Raw genomic sequence first — 20,442 nt, 5'->3', positions numbered from 1 at the left:
TTTCAATGAACTGTAAGCGTTGGTCTCAAAATGACGGGACATTAACGGAAACGTGATACGGGTTATTGTTATCGATGGGAGCTCGCAAAAAACGACGGAATAATTGCACGCAAAGAATAACCTGCCATTGAGAAAATAGCGCTACAATGAACGCAGCAAACAAAACCCAGTGGTCGAGTGGATCAGAGGTCAAAATGTGACCAGCATGTCCTATGCTCATTTCTTCATTACATTGATTGAATTTACAGATGAGTGCAGGCGTTAAATTTCGAATAATAACTAAACAGCGAGATTAGCATAAATTCACAGTTGTATTGTTGAATATTGGAGTCTGTTTTCATCGATTTTTAGCATAAACGAAAATCGGTATTGGTAGCCTACGTATCCTGTACAATGATCGGGCTTGTTTAGCGGATTTGGGCCCGGTTCATTTTGCGGTCGAAATCACGGACTGAATTCATTATGAAAATCAACGGCGATCTTTATTTACCGCGTCGCTTCACGCTTTGTTGCTGTTTTGTATCAACCGTCAAGAATAGGATGCGAGCAATTTACCAAGAATGGTTTTCGCTAAATTCATCCGTTCTGGTCGGACTCCGCAGACTGGATGCAGAAATTTGTTTCGTTTCGCTTGATTTTTTATCTTATTCAACGCCTTGTGCCTATACACGATTCGGTTCGACAAACGCTTTCACTATTTCATGTTTTATCGGTCGAAAACACGTTTTAGTTGGGTTACTACCCAGAAATAAAACCTAGCTAAATTGACTCTTGGTGTTTACAGGTGTTTTCACTGTCCCTTTGGGAATTAATAATTCGATTGTAAATTGCCGCTTCTGAGCTTCTTTCGAAACACAACTTAATTGACAAATTCCTGGCTGAGAAGATAGTCAATTTAGCCGGGTTTTATGGTGCGAAAGTTGTAAAATATTAGAAATCGGCAATTGCTCATTCATTCGCACTCATTTATGCTAATCTATATCTAGTCCCGCCCACGGCAATACGTCCTTTTATTTGTCTAATTCTAGACCGAGCGTCCCCGAGCGTTTGGTGAACAGTATACATTCTTCTCCACTTCATTCGCGCGAATCGTCCTGCTAATGAGGGCGCATACTTTCGCTGTTCTGCTTAGAATATAGTTCAGACATCAGCCGCCAGAGCGCGTCGACGTTCAGATACAGAGAAACGATGGCGAAGGATAGCACGCTTTGGAATACCGCTCTCGGATTATATTGGATTTTAACTAATTTACTCGTTTTGACACTCGCCGATGAAGGTATGTGTGGAAAATATAAACGTCGTGTTTTAAGGAAGCCTCGAGATTTTCGAAATTTGTTGATCGGTTCGGAAGTTATGAGCGATTAAAGATTAGCAAATCCATCTATTGGCTCCATGTAATACTTTCACTACTCAGTGGTTATCGTACGTAGCGGTACCGGAGTATGGAGATGCATTGAATGTATTTTGAATAGGGTCCGTTGTCAATTCATTGCGCAAGTTATCATCATTCGTTTCAAGGTGTTGAAACAATCAAGATTTAGACAAAAATCTGAAGAAAATGTATTATTAGGTCTATTTGGCGGTATTGGCTTGTCTTATTAGCCGGCTGAACTCAAGCAAGGGAAGGATTGTAGAACCCTACCACTTTTTCAAAGTAATTGAATTTGAATGATCAATTTCTTTTTTGTGTGGATTTTCAAATTAATAAATAAGGAAAAATCATATTATATGATTTCATTTATGAAATTCAAATCTTGAATGCCAATAACGAACTTCGATTTAGTTTGTTAAGCGTTCGGATAGTATCGGATTTTATATGAAGAGCTTTGCTGGTGGTCGGTTTCGGATGTCCCCGCTTCATGAATTAATAACGAAATTTAAAGAGCCCTTTCATTTCGATGGCGTTAGCGTTTGATGGCGGTTTAAGTATCGATAACTTCAAAATTGAATAATTTAAGATGCGTTTAGCCACAATTCAGAAACTTCGATGACCGATACTATTTCATCAAAGAAACATTAATTCCTAGCTTTGTATATAGAATAGTCTTGATATCAAGATTTCAAATTTTAAATGTAGTCACTTCAGATAACGTACATACTTTGTGAAAATTATTCTTAATGGAAAATAATTCATCGATTCAATTAGAATTTCTGAATATCTTTATGTACCTTAAATTTATTGAAACGTGCGTTTTGGGTAGATTGCATTTGAATATTTCTTGCCAAAACAAACATTTTATTCAAAGTTCATTTCGGATTTATTATTCCCGGAATTTAAATTAAATCTTATTTGTACGAGTTGTATTACGAGGAAACTAAATTTTCGGCATGGGCGGGCTTGGAGTTTTTATGTCGAAAGTGGCCCCAAATTGTGTTTGAGGACGCGTATTCACTAGAGATTTACGATGTGGTTAATTGCTTAATTGATAGCTATTCTAAATTCCCTACTATTAGGATAGTTTGCGTATATTTGTGACTATGGCTTATTCAAATATTTTTGAGTGGACTCTTCAGACGGTGTTTGGGTACTCAAAATTTATAGGTCAGGTTATTAAGAACACAAGCCCGATTTATAGACGTTTAACTTGTGTTCAAAATTATTCGTTTTTCTTCTGAATTACCTCATTTAGTTGGGTCATACAAGGATCTTCCAGGGTCATACCTAGCATTTATGGTTTGATTTTTTTTGGGAGGGGGTTGCAGAGAAACTCGGAGGGCAGTTCTATTGGATACAATGAAATAAGCAAAAAGGGCACCTGTCCAAAATTCTTTTTTGGGGGAACTGGCCCCTGGTCCCGGGAGGTATGGCCCTGTCTACACAAGCGATTTACTTGAAAGTGAACATTTCTTAAAACTCAGGATTGAAAATTTATGCTGATGCCATTAAACAATTCGAGCTCAATTCTTGAGCATTTTAAAGTTTTATCACTCAATTCTTTGACTGTCGTTGCTGTGTGCTGAAAGCAAGTAAATCCACTTTCTGTTTTAGTTCTATTCACGCCATTATAGTTGGTAGCATTCAAATATGGATTCCTTTCAAAAATCCAGAGAGAACGGTGGGTGGCATGCCATGCGTGCATCAGGACTATAATTCAACTTCTACGCAGAGTTATCCACTATTTCTGACGAACTCTTTAAAGTGTCGTGACTGAGAGACCTGACTGAGAGACCTGGTTTGAAGAAGAGAAAAAAAATGGTGCCATTTCATTCATGCTAGTTTAAGTACATGTTTTCAAGTCGGCAGAATGTTCAAAATTGCTCGCGATAATTCGGTCTGAAAAGTGTAGCACGCCGCGCTTTTGTGCGTCATACGCGAACTATAGAAGCAGTTTTTCTTTTTCATCATCTTTTATGCGTTCACCTGACTCGGAAAGGTTGCGAGAATTAAGTTTGATATCGTAGAATCTGGTCAGGAGGTTGCGCCGGCGGGTTATAATTTACGAACGGGAAATTGCCGGGTATTTGAAATTCGATCGGTAAATTACGGAGGATCGGTGGTCTACGTGTTGATCTTTTTTTTTTTTTCTATACCGGCGACGGTTCCGACGCGGTTTGATGTGACGGAATTAGCCGCGTCGGTCGATCGAGGCGACACTATAAAACGGAAATAATGGATCCGTAAGAAAACCTCGGATTACCGTCGCGGACAGGAAATTGCCGACTTCCCGTTCTCGCTTTTCTCGATTCGTATTAGCGGCGATACTGTAGCCTTTTTTTTTCATTAAATAGAAAGCTCGGATCGTGTGAACTCGTGTGAAAAAAAAATGCCTCTCGATTGTTTTCTCGGTGAGATACAGCTGGGTCCGGTTTCGTAGACTGCCGGGTTTTAACTTAGATCCGGGTTTCATTCAATAAGGCGTATGACTTTCCCGGGGACTTAAGTTAGTTAAAACCAGTAGGCCTATATAAAACCATTCAGGTGGAAGAGTTGTAACCATATTCACTGTACCGTTCTGATTTGTTTTGACCGCTAGCGTTGGAAACCTGGAACATCAGAGAATCAGAAAAATCTAGAAAAAACTCGGGGAATTCGGATATTCTATTGTCCGCACGTTTTTTTATCATGCGATTCATGAAAAATGTATTATTAAATTTTAAACCACAAATTTTGTGTAATCATACGGAAAAAATCAGGGAATTTGTAAATGGGTGGAAAGTGGCCACCTTGTTTAAAGACTATTTCACAATTTCATTTTCAAATTTCATAGTCCTTGAAAATGATAAAGATGTAACTTTGAGATCTGGTTTTTTTTAAACAATTGGCCGTTGAAGTAATTTAGATAGCTGATGACGTGGAAGTGGAATCTTATTAATGTATCTCTCGCGCGATCGCAACTCAAATCGCTTTCGGCGAAATAAAGGCCGCAATAATTATTATTGCGGATTTCTACGCCGCCGATAATACGAAAGGTATCAGTTCCTTCGGAGGGCGACGCGCGGAAACATTCCCCGTTCACGACGGAAATTGCTTCCAACAATACCTTGTTGACAAAATACGATCGCCGACGGCAATGCTGCGCTAAACGCGCGGACGGCGGCGAATAATCCGCGGTTATTGTATTTTAGATTTTAGACGATAATCGAGAGATCGAGGACGCGTCGGATTTTCGGCGCGATTTAGAATCGATGGAATTATCGTCGGGAATCGAAACCTGATAAGTCGAGATGATACACAATATACGAGATGAATATACGATTGAAATCCCGCAATAGATTCAGCCGAAGATGAACAGTTTATAGCAAAAGACTACGCACGGGTAGATGTTAGATCCTATAACCGACTCATCGCGCATGCACATTGACTGCCTGGACTTAGAAAACTCTTGAAAAGTAACTAAAAATTCAGGATTCGAACACGCAACCACATGAGCGTAAGCATTACGTGATCCCACGGCGCTAGTGATGCTAGCTTACCGATTCACCGGTTTTATAACTACATATAGTCTTACCTTAAGCTACGTTATAGTAATAAGCTGTGAAACCTCACCTAATCCTAACCCTAAAGCCTCACCTAACCCTAACCCAATAGCCTCACCTTACCCTACCCTAACGCCTCACCTTACCCTAACCCTAAACCCTCTTGATACTAACCCTTCTGATCTTATCAATTGAAAAAGCCGCCATTTTGTGTACGACGCGGTTACAGGATCTAACATTTACCATACAAACGTTTTGGCTGAAGTCTATTTAGCCATTATCAGGCATTGTAAGGGAAACATTGCTCAAATCTTGGAGTAATCACTCCAAGCTCAGCTGGATACCGGGGTTTGGTTGATGGGGAGACAAACACATCAGCATTACAGCAATAAGAAAAATAGGTCGTGAACTTCTCACCTGTAGGCTATAGGCTAGTTGACTAATCTACCCTAATTCATGAAGGGAGATATCTTCCAAACTGGCTGATGATGTTTTCTTTGTACTACATTTTGTTATGATTTTCTTTTACTAAATCTAATGTTTCCTTGTAATTGTTCACATTTTGAAACCATGCTAAAAACCTTCCCGCGGTTATTTAGGACAAAAAAAATCGTCAAATCAAAATTAGACACCCGCTCAATAACCGTGATGTGTCCTCCAAAAAACCTCCAATCAATTTATTTAGTTACCTAGATACACTTCTATTCGAGAACTTTTCATCTTTAGCTGATTTATTGCGGGATTTTTCTCGTGTACATAAATAACCTGATGTTTTATCGAGAATCAAAGCTAATTGTCTGTACCCGATGCAAAAAGGTTATTAGTCATTGAGTGTTGGCGACCACGGCAATAAATATGTCTTCTTTAACGCTAAGTGTTTACGAAGCCATTAGTTTTATTTTCTTCAATTTCGGCGACTATAGGTCGGGGCACTTTACTACAATGCTATGAATTCGTAGAATCACATCGGCAAATAAACGTAGATTTGAATTCAACCGAATATGTCATCGGTGGTCGTGGTCGTTTGAGTAGTCGATTCAATGTTATCCGTGCTACTACATACAAAAGTGCGAATACATTTCTTGAGAAAAATCTCTAAATAGACGTTTGCGCGATGGAATTGAAAGCCAGGCAACAGGACAGGTTCACAGCGCGACGTTCGTCAATAGTCGCGCGTTGTTGAATGAAAATACGGTTCTCTGTTTGTGAATAATGTCCTGGGAATTGCCGGTCTCTGGGGCGGCGAAAAAATACCGACCGATTTCAAAGATGAAAAAATTAGGGATGCGTCTTTGTGAAAAAAATTCCGCGTGAAATGATGTCATGTGTTTTGCATTTCTAGAAATCGTGAGATTCTCTAATATTGATTTAGCGGTTTTCTCATCTCTAGAACATTATGACATTGTGAACCGGGGCGTCATCAGTCATCATTAGGCTGAAGATGAGTGGTAGGAATAATCACCCGGGAATACGTCTAGTATTTTCAAATAAGTCATTCAACAATTGGTGGTATTTTACTTTTATCGTTTCATTACTGAGATATTGTGATTTTACAGATGCGTTAGTAGATTTTGTTCGGAATTGTTATGTCGCTCATATTTAAATTCAAATCCGTTCTATCAAAAATACATAAAGAGGTTCCTCTTTATGTATTTTTGGTTCTATTGATAATCGATTCTTTCTCTTGTTTCCTCGTTTTTCCGACCGAGAATGCCATTTAAGGTCGAATGATTGAATAAGCACATTTCATCCCGAAATCCCCTTTTTTACCCCGATCCCGTGTATTACGAGTTTTATCTTATTGAATCCGTAAGGCGAACACGCCCCGATGAGATATCCATGTTTCAAAAAGCTAACAATTGATTTCAGCTGGGGTTGATACCCGCGCTGCGTCAGCGTCTTTGTTAGGTAACCGTTCACCCAGGGGGAGGGGGATATTTGGGGGTTTACGCTCGACTCAGCTCAATGCAGAAATCAGCTGCTAAAAGCGAGATACATTTACGCGGCGTCGATGTCACTGTCACCAGACACGTGTTTTCAATTGCGGTGAAAGTTTCGCCTGAAGACGCCTGCAGACGACGCCGGCGCATACCCTCCCCATTATCCCTGCGTTTTTTTGTATTATGGATCCGGTCACACCTTTATAGCATTTTTACGCCGCGAAAAAAAATCGACTGACACCTCATACCTCCTTCGCGTGGTCGTTATTTTCATCCAGCATTTCTACCTAGCATTTCATCGCAATCGCAGAGAGAAAGAGAAAGTGCTCCGTGTATTTTGCGTAGCGCGGCAGTAAAACACGACGGACCAGAAATTGATCAGGCCCACGATAAATCGATTGGTCGAGATCTTTTTTCTGTTTGCCATATCCGTGGCATCATCTATGTACATCCCCGAGGTTTTTTTTTAATTCGATGTTTTCCATATGCTGGAATTATTGTTTAGTGTATGGTATCGTGGCTACTAAAGTAGCCAGGCTTTCGACGCCCCCAAAACTACAGAAAATTAGGCTAAATTTTTTGTGTAATCTTCTATTTTTCGCGTTATTTCAGTATATTTCAGAACAATTATCAGTATTGGTATCCACTGTGGCAGGGGAAACGGATATTTTATAAACGGTTGCTGATTTTCAAAGGGGGATGTAAAAATGAAAGGGGTGACCGCCCCTCTGAAACCTGTTGTCAGAAAACACTGTTAGATTCAGCATCTAAGATTAGAATGACAAATTTCTCAGGCTCAAACTCTTGATCATCATCCACAACACGCCCACGACTATGACTCAGTTAAAACCATGAGTTAGCATTGTTTTTATACCGAAATTTACTTTACCCCGTAAGAGGTCCGCCCTTATAAGTTTTTAGCCTGCTTGAGTTCTTAGTCCAACATCAATCGAAAAAAACTATAATTGCATATTCCATTTTGCTCGAAGTCTTCATATTCGGTGCTTCCGATCTATCACTTATCGATTGCGAATATACCGAGATATCGATGAATTAGGCGACAATTCGGTTAATTCATAGAAATCCGAGTGGCGCCGATGCAGATGCCGTGGTCTATACATGCGGAGTATAACATGCGGAGTATCCCTTGTTGTTGTTGATCGACCGTGACAAATAAAGAATATGGCCGAATTATTTCGGCATTTAGTCACTCTTTTATTCGTTTATCGACACCTTTTTTGTCAAGTTAAACAAAATCATCCGCGTCATCAATACCGCAACATGCGTATTTGTATTGAAGAAGAATTTATTTATTGTGTAAATTCTATTTCATCAGCCCCCCCTGCAGTTTTCGTTTTCTATATATAAGAAGTTGCCGTTTTACGTCGACGTTTGTTACGCGGCGCGGGGGTGCGCGCGGATGGGTTGGGCCGCGGCCGAGACAACGATGACGACAGAATTCCGAATCACGCCCGCCACTTATAACGCCTTATTGCGAGCCGGCCTCTCGCTGGGTCCTATAGATCGCGATTATAGAAAGCGCCCAGTAGGACGCTAGTCACAGGTTTTACGAGAGAGATGACGTTATTTCTGATACACGATTATTATCAATCTATTTATGATAATTGACTCATCCGACGCGGACGAGGACGGACGAGCTCTACGCCGCATGTGCGTGCGAAGAGTATCGTTCGCGGTATCGGAAAATTTGTCGATAATCGCTCCGATACGCAATGAAAGTGACAGCGAAACCGGCTTTTATTATTCAATCTTTAGGTTACAGCTTCGTCGTCGTCTTATTGCGACATTTCGCCGATATTCTCTTCTTAATAGAACTTGTTGATTTGCACGCGCTGCGCCGCGCCGACTGAAGGATTTCGCTATTAAACCGATAATCCGTAATTAACCACTTTCGAAAAAAGCGATAATTTTTCCGTGCATAGATATACATTACAAAATATCTAGTAGATAGATTATGTACGCAAAGCCCTGATCCAATTGAGGAGACTCGTGGTTAAGAAGCGCCCAGTTGGGCTATACCTCTCCAATTAGCTAGATCGGGCAGTTTACTTAACCCATTAGCAATCGGTTAAATCCTAACCATGGCCAAGACCAACTTAAAATGACGATTTATGAACATGATTTTTGAAAGAGTTTTTTGAGTAAAATCCTTTCGAGTTTCGATTCTAGTCTAGTCTAGACGTGACGTGACGTGCAGTCACTATACTCGCATATCAGTTGGAGATATATATCGTAGTCTCCAGTCCCCTTCTAAGCCTGAGATATTCCCGCTGTTTTCGTGACTGTCGCGATAGTTCAGTGGGCGATAATTCGCGCCTCGACTTTGTCGCCAGAAACTCGTTTCCGAAATAAGAATACGCGTAAAGCACGGCGTTATAGGCGACCGCAGGAGTTTTTTTCTTTCCAAGTTTTTAAGACTGTTTTAAGGGCGTTCAACACGCACGCGCGTTATTTTAATTAGCTTCCCATCAGCAGGTGATATTTCCTGTGGCACAACACGCCGAGATTGTTGCTTCGCCCCGAAAACTAATTGACTAAAACTGTCGGTTATTAATACAGTCAACTTACAGATCCATGAGTCAATGTTGATGTAGACTTATATTGGTTTGTCAAGTACTAAGTAAAGGTCTTCTCTGGAAGATATTGAGAATTCCAGTGTTATTCGTATGCTGGAATTTTAAAGGAACTGCATTCATCGTTAAGCGTATGATATCGTGGCTGATGAACTTTCAGCAAGGCTTTCGATCCCCCAAAAAATACAGATAATCTAAGCTTGATTTTGTTGAAATCTTTTTACATTAGCTCAATATCTTTAGAAGCAATTATCAGAATATCATGTCTAGGGGCAGCAGATATTTTATAAAAAGTGGTTGATTTTCAGATGGGTCGATGTAAAAACAAAAGGGGTGACGCCCTTTAGAAATTCTTTGTGGAGAACACTGTGGTCTTCTCTAGGAGATTTTTGATTCGCATTGTTAGGACTATATAAAAAGTGATGGTGAATTTGGTACCAAACAAATTCTAATCAAAGAACTCATATCATTTCTAATGGGGAGTTGATTATTTTCTGAAGTTCTTAGGAACTGAACTCCCACTTAAAACAACTAGAGGTGTATTAGAATCTTGTGATAAGTAAACTTTCTTGTATACAGCTTGACTTAAAGTCAATGATTGAAATTTTTAGAAATTTTCAGATACTTATCAGTATATCAGAAGATAAGTTCTTCGTAAAAGTTGTTCTGAATCAGCAATGGCGAGGCGACCACCCTCGCATTTATGACCGGATATTAATAACAACGCTCGGCGGAATACGTTTTATTGGTCCCCGATACTCGAATATAGGACGGAGTGCTGCCGAGTAATAAAAAACAAACATCTCGATCGGGCGAAGAGAGTTTTATTTGCGATCGTGACGCGAAGCCGCCGGAACGGGAATTCAGGTGGCCGCGGTAACCCGATACGGCTTCCATTGTTGCCCCGACGTCGACGTTCTTTTATTCGAGTCCGGGCGTCCGCTTCCGGGCCGGAGTGTCGGTCCAATTTCCGCGAGGTCTCCGTCGCGTAGGTTCGAGTGGTTGAAATACCCTTGTCGCCGCGACGATACACGTCTTTGTTGATTCCGGAGGAGCGCGATACCGCCGCCGCCGCGGTTGCGACAGAACGAAACCACTTTTCGTATGTTTGCTCCGACTAAGATCAATAATTTCAACCCATATTAAACATCTCATAAATCATGCCTTTATCAAACGCACCACTTCGTATACGCGCAGACTCTTTACTTCATCTCTATCCAGCATCATGCCAATATTATCTTGCAGGGTTTTTTTCTCGAATAAAATTGCATATTACGTCTATTTTGAAGACATGAATAGTGAGCTTAGGTTGAAAGTATTGATGAAATGATTCCTCGCGTAAAAATGTTGATTGGTCCTGATTTCCGATATATATATATATATATGGCATATCTGTTCTGTTTTGTCGTAAATTGAATATGAAACACAAGAATATTTTAGAATATGATACAAAAGCATGTATTTTCAAAGTGTGTTTAGATGTAAGGTCTATAGACATGTAGGCCTGGCCCCATAGCGCATTACACGGGGCAGGCGGAAACAAGAAGGTACTGCAGGGAAGACTGGGTCTGGGACAATCTGCAGTTCATGCCTCAGATAACCCCATGCTTGTTCCTTCTACGAGCAATCAGCAAACATGATTGCTTGTATAGGTTCCATGCAAATTCATGTATGATGGACTGTTAAATGATATTTAGAGAAGATCATGATTCAAATCAAAAATTCAACTGATACAGACTAATTAAGTATGACTGATCTAACAGATTTTCTGAAATTGAAATCTACAGTTTCCAAGTATTTGTTTACGCATAAACATAGTTTGAGAGCCCGACATTCTGACCTGTTTGCAAAATCTACGAGTTTATTAACGATTATTGCGCCTTTTATCGAGGTGCAAAGTTAATTTACGTCGGTCAATTGAAACTCTGGACAATGTTTCATATTTCTCAAAGGTGTGAAACATGCGGGTTTTGTTTAAACACTTGATGAAATGTCAATATTTCGTGTCCCCTGAACTGAAGGAACGACATTAATCACTCGCATAGTCCAAGAGAGGTGTTAACGATTATGTATGTTTAAGTACGTAAAACGCGAAAAGGACATGATTTCAATTTTATGCCCAAGAATTTCTATATACCTGAATTAGAGACTAGCGTTAGAAGATCGTTACAAAGACCACCCGCGATATTTAATTGACGGACACAATCGAAATACATTTAACGCTCAAAAGAAAATCTCCAACTGATAACCTGTCCGTTGAAAATGTCATGAACTTTAATTTGAATTCAAATAGTATATAGGGACCTGCCTATTGTTGTTATTCTTTCCCGCAAGAGTTCCAGATCGGCACTTATAGCATAATTTCACTTTCGAACGCAATGGAGATATATTCGAACTGCAACACCTTGAGTGTCCTTCTAAAAAAATAGATTTTAAAATAGATTTTTTACGTCAGAGAAAATGTTGCTTCGTGTGGGTGGTATATGCCTAGAAGCTATACCTTCCCTTCGAGGTATAAATCGGCACTATATATATAGTTTTCAGTCTAGGCTGGCATTTCTCCCTGTGGTACTTTCTCACTCTTGATTATTACATAATTTATGGCCTTAAGAACCTGCGAATTGCCTGTTCTTGATTAGCCCGGTCTTATAAAACATACATTCCCAGCGATAACATAATAAATAATGCAGAGTCTTTGTCGTACTGGCAAAGGTTATCAGTCTCTGTTTTTATTGCACATTGGTTGCAATCTGCAGCGTGGTATTTTGATATGCACCGCCGGTACTGTGTGCCAGTCGATATACCCCCAAACGCTGATCTGTTGCTTTTACAGACGTTGATCCTAGTCACCCGTGACTCGAAGTTCTGCTGTATCCGCGAGACGAGCTGGCAGCCGTTTCAAAAGAAAACCGATCAAATATCATGGAATGAACTTTTCTAATTCGCGTTAAGATATAATTTCGCGCTTGCCTTTTGACATATAAATGTTTCCAAAGCCCTAGAGCGTTAGTTAACATTTCAAAAAAGTAAAAAAATCAGGCAGTTCCGTATAAGTTGTCTGATCAGATTAGATTAGGGGCCAATATCTGAAAGCTTTGGGAAAATCGTTAAGCTTGGGCATCGAAAGCTTTGGGAAAATCGTTTTAGTTCGGAGATCATGTGAAAATCATTTAGTTTGTGGATCGAAAGCTTTGTGAAAATTGTTTACTTCAGGTATTTTTTCACGGAAAGTGATTTCTGTCATTAGAAGCATTATGTGAACTTTGAGGTGGGCAGTTTGAAATTGAAGACGTTCGTAATGTTTCACGAGGGCGCTTACAAAGTCCGACGATCTTCTCTCTAAGTCTCGTATCGTCCCTAGGATTCATATCCAATCGATATGACTTATATATACAACCGGTGTTGTGACGAGTCTTTCGGCAAATTTCTGATTGACTATGTTTCGAATGACTCATCTTATTCTATTAGTTCCGACCGTTAATAATCTTACTATCCCCGTTCTAGGATCCTCTGGTAATCTTGCGGAATTCAGGAATATACATTAGAATCGAGTAGAATGGAGTATGCCTACGTGTGCTCATGTCTCTCGTCGCAGGCCTAAATCAATTTCCTCCTTGACTGAAGGCTGCATGTGTAACGACGACATATCACTGAAGGCTAGAGAGCTGTTGCAAAGCTGCAAATTAGGCCCACAATTAGGAGACTGGAATGATTGCCACAGGACAATTATTCAAATTAATTCTACATGTGCCATCTCATAAATTCCCGATCAATCTGCGCGCGGTCGGGTGATGATAACTTACCGCCGTTGAATTGTCACAATGCAGTATTTAGACGCATTGCGTTTTGATTGATGACACGAAGAATACAATGTAATTTCGGTTAAACTCTTCTCGAAGTAGGTTACGAACTGTTGTCCTTCGAAAGGGAGAGTATCAATTACGACCTATCAACATCCTATTCATTTATTCTGAGTTTTATTGGGAACTTTTTCGCCACTTTTTTTCAACACTGGGGTGACTTTGAATTTAGGTCAGTCGTGTCACTGGGGAAACGCATGGAGCTCTCGGGTATATAGCACTTGTCTCCTGAAATCTGTCGGTAGTTTTCGTTTGGCTTTCAGCTGTCAATACTAATACTCTCAAACCAGCGCGCTGGTACAGGTTATATACCGGTTATCCGATGCAATCTCCCTGAGTGAAACCGGCGAAATGGAAATCAGATTCAGTTTCAAAATCCATCGCTTTTAGACGCGCACCGGTGCTGCTGTGTACTCAGGCGAATGGAAAACGACAACATTGAACTCCATTTCGGCGTCATCTCAGCAATTTGTGGGTTAATAGATGCCATGTCAATGTATCAACTACAGAGCAAGGCCAGAGTCAAATTGAACCCAGAACGGTGGCCCAAAACATTAGATCTTGATCCAGAATAAAAAAAATGCTAGTTCCAAGGGCGGATTTAGGGGTGTACCCTTTCAAAATTCGAACGTGCCCTGAAAAGTCTGCAAAAATATTATTTGCAAAGAAAACTTAAGGAAAGACCTACAATAAATCCGAATAGGCACTGACAAGGGCCAGAAAAGCCCCTTTTGTCTTAAATTTTCTGTTGGGAGGGCCACCAAGGTTTCGAACGCTTGCAGCCCTCACATTGCCTACTGCCCTTTTCAAACTAAGTGCCCATTCCAATTTTCAGGTTCACTCTTTTTGAAGAATCCTAGATCCGCCCTCGAGATTTACCATTTGAACTGACTCCTTGATGGTTTGACTTATCTCAATCGAGAACTTGCGGGTGTCTTTAGACGTGTCTTTAATTTTCATAGGCTAGCCGGGGAAATAGGAAACGGTGCCAAGGCTGGATGTTCATTAGGTTCTATTCAGTGCCGGTAATGGCTGAGTCACTAACCAGAGTGTATACCTGGCTGTGCTGTAACAGCCACGGAGCATTGCCCCTGACAACGGCAAATATGCCATCTTTTCAGAAAGATTTTTCAAGCCGACCCGAAAACCCGAGTACCATCCGAGCGAAAGCTTAATCTAAAGAGATCGAAGCAAAGATTTTATCATTAATCTACCCTCGTTGAATCAATTGAAGATCACAATATCCGTGATAAAACGATATGAATAAAAATCCCACAGTAAATTAATTAATGATAAAATGTTTATTTAAAAACATATCAGAAATATTTCGGGTGGTTCCTACCAGCCTTCTTCAGTCTAAAATGACTTGCCAAATAAACACACATATTAATGCATGAAATAGGACGCGAATCGCTGCACTTTACGTTATGGGGACTAGAGCACTGACATACCTTGAAGGAAGTTTATTATGTAGGCTTAAACCATTGTTGAGGTTGACAGAACGATATATTTTATCCGAAACGAGTTAAGTAAATCAAGCATTATTGAATATTGAATTTATTTGCAAAATAAATTGTTACAAAAAATATCGACACAATATACATTATATTCAGAGTAACAATATATAGTGCGAGGAGTAAGGAGAAGTCAAAATTTGACTTATACGAGTCCTTACCCCTCGGTCAACAATCACACTCACATGCACTCATCACTTACACATACACGCACATTCGTTACAAGAATCACCCTTTACATATATAAACAATTAAATGGCGGCCACGTTGCGGGCATTAGTATTATGCGACCAAATAATTGGTTAAGCATTTTTTAAAGAAAGGGCGTGATTTCGAAGATTTGAGTTTTCTCGGAAGGGAGTTCCAGGATCTTGCACCTTGGATTTTTAATGATTTCATTCTAAAGTTAGATTTCGCATATTCCACTTTTAAATTTAGTGGGCGACGAGAAGGTCGCCCTGTCATGGATTATACGATATACTAGAAGCTATTTTTGAATTTTTCAATACAACTTTGTTTTATTAGCATATTCATGTAATAGGTGCTTAGGTAAATACACTCCATGTGTTCATTACTATTATTACCATGGTTTTCATATTTTATGCTTTCATCGTTGCGTTTGATCGAGTCAATATTTAAAAATTTCGTATACACTTCTCATGCATAGCAAAAACTTAACAGTTTAATAAATTGTATATTATTTGTCTAATATTTTACAGCTGTCGAGGGTCTGCGTTCGTTCGCGCTATTTAATTTCTAGTCAGCTGCGAGGCCTGCTTTCCATCCATACCCGAAAATAACCTGAAAAATAAACACGTAAATCGGTATTCCTGAAGATGACTACGAGAATATAGTTGAAATGAAATTAATTATTAATGAGCTCAAGGAAATATTTTCAGACTTTATATTTTTTGTTTGTTTTTATTGTGGGATTCTCTCCCGATATAGAATATCCTCATAATACAGATATCAGTGTATTATCATATGGTTGCCACTAAAATTATCATATATAGTGAACGTTGATTGCGTAAATCTAAAATTTCTTATTTCTCTATGTATTGTTTTTTATATTTTATAGTTGTACTGCTGGACACCACACAAGAAACTCAGGGCGACCTGAACTGGCAGACATACCCTCCTAATACAGGGGTAAGTGCACTACTAACGGGGTTTCCAGAGGTCTTTCCAAGTCCTTTTGTTGTCCTTCTTCTGAAAAAGTTCGCACAAACATCATCTTTTTGACTTGAAGTCCTTCCTTTTGATGAAAAAGTCCTTCCAAATTTGATTTTTATCTATTTTTCGTGCGCAATTTTAGGCCTGGTAATTCAATGGTCAGCACGATTTGATATACAGGAAAGTGTTGCAGAATTCCGTGGAATATAGCCTATGACTGGTTTTACCTAAGAACTTGTTTCTGAGTCAAAAAATGCTTCCTTTAAGGTCTAAAATTGAAGTCCTTCTTAGTACTCCTGGCCTTACCACTGGAAACCCTGTACTAAATACAATCAGTGTTACGGCGAAGTCGCGTTGTTCGCTTGCTATGTGTGTATAATGGAAAAAAGGTGGATTCTCGAACGCGTAGAAAATGCTATGGAAAACAGCGCTTCGAAAACATAGATAACATACCAGTTGAAACCGCATCAGTATGGTAGTGTCTGTACGCGGAAAAATAGCTCATCGCCAGTAATATGTTTGACAACAAACTATTCATAAAAAAAGATCCTTCTCCATGGGTGGGGGCATCGAGGCTATCGCTGCGAAGAAGCGTTTTAACGCGCGCGGCGATGCTAATCAGTGGATGGTTGTATCAAATTTGTAGCAGCGCGTACGTACGCGGAAAAGATTTTTGAATCGACCGTTTTGATTGACTAATGATGAAACCGATAGTATCGGTGTCTATTCTCGTAAATTCATGCCTCGGTAAATGGTTCAACGCTCTCTGCGCGCGTGGTGTCGGGATGCTTACCTTTATCAATAATCTCTCAGTTTCTAGTTTATCCTTAGCTCTTGATCCTGCTTATCCCGGCGTTGTCGGTTTCGATCGATTGCCGGTGGGAATATGAGTAGTATCTTCCACGCTTTGAAATCCGCACGAATCCATTCCAGCATCGCGTCGAATTTGACCAAATTCCAGATTTGTGTCGCTGGATTCGAGATTTTAAAAAAAATCAGGATACAAGATTTAACCATTAGAGGCGCCAGTCCCTGATAAGAACACAAGGGGGAGACCGCTTAGGCCCCCATTGGATCTACCCTGGGGCCTGTTGCACAGTCATGGCTTAGACTTAAGAACAGTCTAAGACCAACTTAGTTCTACAACCAATCTAACAACTTAAGACCAGTCTTACGACCACTTTTAGACTTAAGTCACAACTGTGCAACTGGCCCCGGAATTCTATCTATCTTTCAAAAACTGAAACCTTGCTCTTCAAATTTTCAACTAGTGATAAATGTCAATTAATCCTAAGTTCATAGGTTCAGATCTTCGAGTAAGCAAAGCTCTTTGACAAAAAGAATTCCTTCATCTCGAACCAGCTACTGCTGAAAACTCAATTATCGAATGTAACAAACCCGACGATTTTGTCCCGAATAGTACCGGCTATTGTCCTATCATATATCCTGCATATTGATATTTGGTTTGACTAGTAGTGCACAGATTTTTCAGTTACCTGATAGTAGTTATAACTAATCTCACTGTAATAATGTTCTCAGCGGTGCTCTGCTGATCGAATAATAATCCGTTGTTTCATTTTCATTCAAATTTCAGTGGCAGGAGGCCAGTTTCAATATGGGGCTAGACACGGTTAGGGTCAACACGGTGTGCATGATAGACCAACAGGAATCGAAAAACTGGCTTCGAACTCCCTTCATACCGCGCGGCAACGCCAAGCGCTTGTACATCGAAATGAAATTCACGATGCGCGAATGTACGCAGTACCCCGATCCGCAGAACCTGCAACAGTGCAAAGAAACGTTCAATTTGTTATACTACGAGGCCGAGTCGGACTACGCGAACTCGATGTTGCCGCGTTGGGACACGATCACGTATAGACACATCGACGTCGTCGCCGCTGACAGCAAATTCAGCAGCATCAACAACGCAGTCATCAACACCGAGGTGCGAAGCGTCGCCATCAACCAGAAGGGCGTCTACTTCGCGTTCATGGACATGGGCGCGTGCGTGACGTTGATCGCCGTGAGGATTTACTACAAAATATGCCCGGAGGTGACGTTGAATTTCGCGAAGTTCCTCGCGACGCCGACCGGGTCCGATTCGTCGTCGATTTACCCGGCGACCGGGGAATGCGTGGCGAATTCGGCGATGGAGTCGGAGCCGACGTATCAGTGTAAGGCGAACGGAGAATGGTATCTGAACAGCGGCGGCTGTCAGTGTTTGCCGGCGTTCATGCCCGCGACCAACAAACATCAATGTATAGGTAAGTTTTAAAGCATCTTCGTTTGGTGTTTCAGTTTTTTGTATTCGTTTTAATCCTTTCAGTGCATCTACACCGCAGTGCGGTGTATTAATTGGCACTTGTCATTGCTAGGGCACCACATTGCGATGCAGTGTATTGATGTTATGAGAAATACATATTTTTTATCTCTGAGAAATGGCAGCACCCGTCAAATATAGTTATATATTACTAACTAACGATACACTGCACCGTGGTGTAGACACACTATATTGGTGGGGTGGAATAATTGCAGCATTATCTCCAGCACTTTCAGGTATAAATAAGCACTGAAATGGTTAATTCAGTTCTTTTTCAAAAGGGAGTGGGTGGGCCCAATACCCCAGAAAAGTGAATGCACCTGAATTTTCTAAAGAAAATGCAACGTTTCATTAGTTTCAAGCACTGGAGATGTGGCACGTGGGTGCTAGGCTCTGAAAGCCTCCAAGAATATCAAAAAACCTCTTCCGCCCTTTCTTTTCTGGTTTTCGTCTGAGAATACAGATGCTCTCTTATGGAGTTTGACAGAAAGGTGCCCAATTGGGCGAATCTTGTGTAGGATGTTGCCTATCATTTCCGACGCTTTTTTGGGAATTTCATTCTATTCAAAAAGCATCGATATGCCATTACCGCAGTAGACATACTGTCCTACCTTGAATCAATTGGGTTGGGATCAGTGACTTAACAAAGGTTATATTTCGAATTACACGAGGGGAATTTAATTGATATTCTGTATCATGTTACGATGTTTTGCTGCGATTTAAAGCAATAATTCGTTTCTGAAACTATTCGAGTACAGAAAAAAAGGTATTCTGTATATGTATTATATTTAGAATATTTCGCATATTACAATATAACAATATTATGCATCGTACTTCATAAATACATATATTCACTGAATGTTCACTAGACGCACCTGTTCCTTGTTCACACCAGCCTCAAAAAATCGATCCAGACTCCTCTTGTACAAAATCTGCTTGTACTTAAACGCACGTCGCCTGTTGCAAAATATGGTTAAATATTGTTTATCCGTTCAGCGAATTTCGTGAATTATATATTTCTAAGCTAATTGCGATTAGAACTCAATTTAAAATCTGCGTTACACCTGGAATGTAAAGAATGGAGCGATTATCCCGGATCGGGCTAAGAGTGTTAACGTACCTCGCGGCGCCCACGTTTATAAGATTTGATTTTAATTCCCGCAAGCATCAGCGCTGGGCAAAGTCTTACTCGCACACGTTTCGAAATTCTCAAAAAAATGAATATCTTTTGTTCGTTGAAATTGTAGATCTCGCTTTAACTCAATCCGGACTTTCCCTTTTTGCCATTGTTCGATGGTTAAAAAATGAATTGAGGGGCAGACTTAGACAGGAGCACAAAGAAATGAAAACGGGCAAACAATTAAGAAGGGCAAGTTTCCATGTGTAGAATGAGCACCAAGCCAAAGCAGGCGTCTGATGAATTTAGAAATTCCAGCGAGTTTCCATATGCAGAGCGAGCGCCTAGCCAAAATTGAGGGGTCTGAAAAATTCCAGTGCATTTTCATACAATTTCTAAGCACTTGAGCAACATATAAGAGAATATAAGCTCAATATTGTGTGCTGCTGTTCGATCAGTTGTCTGTTGAAAAAGTGCCCTGAAAAATCTGCCATCGTATTTTCAAAAGGGCACAGGCGAATTGCGACGAGAGCTCTTGTATCTGGATCCGCCCCTAGAATCTGGCGCCGTCCGTCGGGAGTTTTCATTTACTATTTCATCGCGAAATCCATAACATCGTCAAGATGCGACGGACAGATGGCCGCTTTTCGTCTGGAAATGAAAACGATTCTAAGTACAACAAATCTAATCTAGAATTCTCCGATCTATTCATATCTAACACATCGACGATAATTTGCGCCTTTTGTTCGAAATTTTGTTCCACTTTCGCCGGGTTCACTGTCTTCAGTGGCATTGATCGACTCAGTAATTTCCTACTTGATGCAAGAACTTCCAATTGTATTCGGTGACAATTGGTCGACCGATGAATATGAAACTGGGGCAGCGTGCCGCCGAGTCAGCGCGTCGCATCAGGGGTCCTGATCAATGGTGTCGTCGGTATAGATTTTCTAATAACAGGTTTTCGGTAATAACTGATGATGCGTTCCTTCACACTATCGCGACAATGC

At 40.4% G+C, this 20,442-nt stretch overlaps 1 protein-coding gene across 1 annotated transcript; it reads left to right on the top strand.

Moving 5' to 3' along the window:
- Nucleotides 1–1,188: 1,188 nt before the first annotated feature.
- LOC141908554 (ephrin type-B receptor 3-like) lies at nt 1,189–19,424 on the top strand. The gene is made up of 4 exons (XM_074798651.1): nt 1,189–1,276; nt 15,904–15,974; nt 17,593–18,262; nt 19,357–19,424. Exons 1-4 carry the CDS (start codon nt 1,189–1,191, stop codon nt 19,422–19,424), a joined length of 897 nt encoding a protein of 298 aa, XP_074654752.1.
- Nucleotides 19,425–20,442: the final 1,018 nt, after the last annotated feature.

Source organism: Tubulanus polymorphus, chromosome 7 (genome assembly GCF_964204645.1).
Source record: "Tubulanus polymorphus chromosome 7, tnTubPoly1.2, whole genome shotgun sequence".
Taxonomy (NCBI): Eukaryota; Metazoa; Nemertea; class Palaeonemertea; order Tubulaniformes; family Tubulanidae; genus Tubulanus; species Tubulanus polymorphus.
The sequence above is the reverse complement of the archived record's forward strand: the minus strand, read 5'-3'. Positions and strand labels throughout refer to the sequence as shown.